The sequence below is a fragment of the Littorina saxatilis genome, linkage group LG8 (genome assembly GCF_037325665.1).
Source record: "Littorina saxatilis isolate snail1 linkage group LG8, US_GU_Lsax_2.0, whole genome shotgun sequence".
Lineage (NCBI taxonomy): Eukaryota > Metazoa > Mollusca > Gastropoda > Littorinimorpha > Littorinidae > Littorina > Littorina saxatilis.
Genome location: NC_090252.1, coordinates 39,212,081 through 39,217,923, shown reverse-complemented (window position 1 = coordinate 39,217,923; position 5,843 = coordinate 39,212,081). Strand labels below are relative to the sequence as shown.

The following is a 5,843-nucleotide window of genomic DNA, read 5'->3' as shown; positions in this document are numbered from 1 at the left end:
CACACGCGCGCGCGCGCCATTAATGTTGGTTCTTTGATCCGACTCTCTTCCAATCCCACTGTTTTGATGTCTCTTTCTAAAATTCCGTGCAAAACGAATGCCGACCGTTTGCGATAAAAGTCCGGGCGGAATTGCGCGAGGACATTTTAACCAATCTATTGGTTCTTCGATCCGATTCTCTTCCGTTCCAACTTTTTTAAATTTCTCGATCTAAAAGTCCGGGCGGAAAGTGCCGAACCCATACGAACGTTCCCGAGAAAAGTCCGGGCGGAATTGCGCGAGGACATTTTAACCAATCAAACACGAGTATAGCTCGAAAGTCCGAGCGGAATTCCGAGAGGACATTAAAAGTTCGGTCGGAATTTCTGACCAATCAACGACGAGAATAGCTCGAAAGTCCGCGCGGAATTCCGGCCGGAATTCCGCGGGGACATGGCCCATTCGGCGTTCCATAGTGGATGGGTTGGTGATGGCAAATACAAGCGTGCTAACGTAAATCAATGTGTATGTGTTTTGTGGTGTGCTTTTTTGGGTGGCAGGGCCATCCTTCTAGTGTACATTTACCGTCCGCCTACTATCTCAGTTCATGCCTCCACGTGTTCTTTTATTTTTTGTATTGACGGTTTAACAGCTGTCAAAATTACCTCATCTACCACTATAGTGTTCACCAAGACCATCACCACAACAACGCATGATGCTAATACCGAAGGTGAAGACAAGAGCGTCGGAGATAATAACAACGACGACAGAACAGATACAGGGTTACCCATCGCCATCATCGCCGGAGGAGCTGGAGGAGGGCTTGTCGTCATCATCATCATCGTTGTCGTCGTTGTCGTCGTCGTGAAAAAGCGTAGAGGAGGTGAGTTCCCCATATGTTGAAAAAATGGTGCCGTGAAGATCTTGGGTTTTGATGTGGTAGTGGTAATGATGGCGACTCGGGTTAGTGTCCAGGGAATGGAATGATAGCTGGGTGGTTAGTGTGTGTGTCGCTTGACCGTTAGTGTGATTCAGAAGTTTCGCAAAAAAACAAAACAAAAACAAATCATAGTCAACTTCGTGGGTGATCGGAAACAAAGACGTGCGTATACGGAACATGATTTTGTTTAAAAATATTTCAAAGGAAATGAGGCAGAGCGCTATTCAGATATCAAATAACCAAAGGGAAGTAAGCGCTCTAAATGCATATGACAATGTGTAATTCATGTCAATACTTGGTATTCTCTCAGGTGCCAGGAGATTGGATCCGTATAACTCTCGTTACTCCATAACACATGTCCTATGCATTTAGAGAGCAATTACTTCCCTTTGGTTATGTGATCAAACAAAACATGTTTGCTAAGGGTCTGCAGACAAAATTGCTTTTTAAATTAGAAATAACCAAAATTAAAGAAACATAATTATCAAACATTTCAAGAAGATGTAAAGTGCTTGAATTCGTCACGACTTTTTCTTTTTTATATTCGCCCCCAAACACACACACACACACACACACACACACACACACACACACACACACACACACACACACACACACACACATAAACACGCACGCACACACACACACACACACACCCACACATACACACATACATTCACACACACATTCACGCACGCACGCACGCACGGACGCACGCACACACACACACACACACACACACACACACACACACACACACACACACACACACACACACACACTATGCCTGACCAGAAAGAGGTTGAGATTCGGATTCTATCTGTCTATCTCTTTCTCTTTCATCACTTATATGTTAATCACATATGTGTTGTTCAGGACAGTTCTTCTTTATAACGTATTGATAGTTTAGCCTGCCTTCCCTTTACCTGTTTCAGAATCACCAACGGAGCAGAGGAAAGTTGACACGGCGGATGATGGTAATTACAGCAGTTTTGATTTTCATTTCTTCTGAAACTTGGAGAAGCTTGTTGTTTTATTCGTAAATAAGCTGCTTAGTTACGCCTGTTTGTGGTCGTCTTACTGCAGTTTAATTTCTCATGGTTAAGAGGATCTTTGATTTTCACCATGTACATACTTCTATTTTTCGTTGAAACATTATCTACATTTAGATACGCACTTTCCTCTCTGAACTGTTGACTTGTATATGTATTGTCGTCGGCATCTGTCGGTCCCGTGGGGCCATGGATCTGCGCCTGGAAAAGTCAGTTGGCGCTGGAACATCGCCTGCTTTGGCTGCATGTGCAGCCCTATGCGAGAGTGGCAGTCTCTGCCGCAGCCATTACGGGTAATCGTTCCACAGCTTCTGAGATGGAGTTCTACCTTCCGTACAGTTCAGTGTAATGCGGAGTTATATCATAGTTACGCTTGCGTGTGTCCATTTTTGTTAAAGAAGTAGTTATGCCTGTTTGTGATGGCCTTATTGCAATTTAATGTTTCATTGTTAACAGGATCCTTGCTTTGCACTATGTTCTACTATTTTCCGTGCTAACAATTCTCTACATTCCGAAAAACACTTTCCTCTCTGAACTGCAAAGTTATACTTGATAAGCTTGCTTATTCCACAAACTCTGTTCTTAGTTTTGCTTTCTAAAACAGAACGCTAATTTGTTTAGGACATTCTGAACTGCCCACATTATCGTAAACGGAAGACTTGAACACTTGTATGACATTTCTTTTCTTAACAGATTTTGAAGAACACATCAACGATCTGTACGAGAGTTCCGATGCCAGACCATACGCCGGGACATCGCATCTTCTATCCGGTCATAACGCTTACAATACTCGCGACACAACTGAACCCAGCACAGTCAACGAGGAATCAGAAACTGCCTTCGGATATTTAACAGTGGGATCGTCAGCCCCGCAAGCCACTCCAAGCGGCGCACAGCAACACAACCAAATCCTGGAATCTGATTTGTATTCTAGCCCGGATGAAAACGGAGCACAACCTCCCGTTGCCATAGCCACACAAGCTGCACCTAAAGGCGCCGATGTGTATGCAGCGGTCAACAAACCAGACAAGAACAAACCGTCCCTTACAATGGTCACACAAATTGCACCAAAGGGCGCCGATGTCTATGCTGTTGTCAACAAACCATGCAAGGCCAGTCCTCAAGAAAACCCCGAATCTCAGAACGACGAGCACGCTGTGGTGGACAAAGCCAGGTCAGGGCCGAAAAATGACGAAGGCCTCGAGACAACGATTTCTGCTGAAGGCGAGACGGAGTATGGCTCAAGACATGTGTACTCGCAGGTGAACAAAACACAGAACTGACCTAACAAGCCGTCGACTAGCAAAGAGTCGTACTTTCAAGATACTCACGTCTGGACGACTTGAAATAATTTTAAAACAAGTACATTGATCTTGAAATGGACTGACTCTTTGTATGAATTGTTGGGAGAAAGCACTAGGACAAACAAACAAAAACCACAAGAACACAACAGTAGTGATTTGAAATGTTTAAAACAACAACACAAAAGTAGTCCATCGAAAATAAGACAATTATCAAACATAATCCAGCGTGGTAATAGTCCTTGTTTACACACCTTAATACTCTATACAACAACATTGTGCCATGTGGACAATTCTGCTCGAAAGATCCCGATACGTATACGAGACTTTGAGAGACTGATTCAGAACATTTACTGGTATTTCCTTTATCACTGGATGTGTTCAGTGACCATTGTTGCTGTGTGCAGTGATTGTTTTAATGTTGATGTGTTCAGTGATTGATTTAATGCCAATGGGTTCTGTGATTGTTGTAATGTTGATGTTGTTCAGTTAACGTTTCAAGGTTGATGTGTTCAATGCTCATTTCAACATTACTATGCTCGTTGATTCTATCAATATTGATTTGTTCAGTGATCATTTTAACATTTATAATTATGCTCAGTAATTCTATCAATGTTGATTTGTTCAGTGATCATTTTAACATTTCTATGTTCAGTAATTATAATTATGTTATTGCGTTCATAGACCATTTTAATGCTTCTATGTAGTTCTATCAAAGTTAATGTATTCAGTGGTCATTTTAACATTATCATGTTCAGTAATTCTATTCATATTTATGTTGAGGTTTTCAGTTATCATGTCAAGATTGTTATGTTCGTCAATTATATTCATGCTTATGTGTTCAGTGATCATTGTAATGTTAATAATCTTAAAAGAGAGTCATGAGCCACTTTTCCTGATATCTGAGATAAGCATGTACCTGGGTGTATGTGACTCAGCTTACATTTATATCAATACATTGTTGGGCGTGTGTGAACCTGTTATGTCACACGCTTTTCTTCTTTGCCACTACTAAAGCAAACGTGTGCAAGATATATAGGTTACACACTCCGAGTTCTGATTATCTTTCATATTTTCCCGAGGGTCGATTTTCATGTATTACCGAGCCTTTGGTTTAGGTCTGTCAAGCGTGAGTACGCAAAACGTGTTTGTTCTCTCCTCTGTTGAAGCTGTGAGACATAAATGCTATTCCGACTTGGTCGTGTGACAGAGTTTTCTTCCACACTCGATTAGCTGATGTCTAACTCAGCCTGACGGCTTCGTTAGACAATCAACGTAATCTCGTGTGGAAGAAAACGTCTGTCACACGACCAAGTCTGAATAGCAGGTACTGTTACTCAGTTTCCTATGATTATACTTATATTAACCTTTCGCCATAAAAGTCAGTATGATATTGCTTGCTTGACTTTCTTATGTTTAACTTGCCTGCTTAAAGCTGATGTTCAGCATTTGGAACATACGTCAGAAACACAAATGGGGAATACATAATTATAATTGTGTGTTTTAAATTAAATCCTTAAAAAACAAAAGTATCATCCCACATTGGGTAAACAGGAGCCAAATTGTAAAGCATGTGCGCTGTTCTCCTTCAGCAAGCATTAGAAGAAAGGAGATTAAATTTGAAAAGAAAACTTCATGAACGATTAACTGTTCGAACACTACGGATATCCTTGCGATTCTCGTGTGAACGACTGCTCCAACAAACGCACACAAACAAACAATTCAAAACACAACATACTTTTTTAGACAACAATTCCTGTGTGTATAAAGTTACGCGGATCCAAGGCAGCATAATATGAGTCAAACAAAAGAAGTATTTCCTTGTGATACAAATTAGAATAAAACATATGACTGATTGTAATGTATAACCTAATGCTGTTTGGTGTGTGTGTGTGTGTGTGTGTGCGCGATTCCGTGTACGTGTGCCTGTGTGTCCATGCATATGTGACAGTGTATTTATTCGCTTACAATACGGACAAATAGCAATTGCAAATATATGATGTTGTCCGAGTCACCAGTCTGTTTAGCAACGACTGGATTCTACCACCGCTTGCTACTCCTTGTCGGTGGAAGTCACACCGTTCAGATTCTTATCGGCTTGAGAAGTGAATAGACTTCCTAGTGCTTTTCAGAGAAAGACAGCATATCTTGCACATAAACGAAGTATAAGGCGGGAAAAAACCGAAAAAGTATACCCTGATCTCACGAATGCACATGTGTTAATTAGGGCATGACCAGGAGATAACACTCAAAAGGAGAATTTAAATGACAAGGTTCTTTGTATTTGAAGGCACATCACACACACACAAACACACACACACACACACACACTGATACACACACACATACACAGACACACAAATACACACAGACACACTGACACACACACAGACACATACACACACACACAAACTGACACACACACATTTTTTATTTTTTTTATTTTTTAAAATATTTTTTTTTATACTTATTCAGCCATAAATATAAACATATTCTACATACATAAAAAGCAAATAAGCCTACAAAACCGCTCCAGTCCAACCATATTCCGCGTACACAAATTGACACTCA

The 5,843-nt window shown here is 41.0% G+C and overlaps 1 protein-coding gene across 1 annotated transcript in view; it reads left to right on the top strand.

Moving 5' to 3' along the window:
• Positions 1–5,135, top strand: part of LOC138974639 (uncharacterized) — a 6,193-nt gene extending 1,058 nt beyond the window's left edge. The window contains exons 2-3 of the mRNA XM_070347363.1: positions 540–862; positions 2,665–5,135. Of these exons, the coding sequence (XP_070203464.1) occupies positions 540–862; positions 2,665–3,254 (913 nt within the window). The 3' untranslated portion in view covers positions 3,255–5,135. The remainder of the gene's footprint in view (positions 1–539; positions 863–2,664) is intronic.
• The last annotated feature ends 708 nt before the right edge of the window (positions 5,136–5,843 follow it).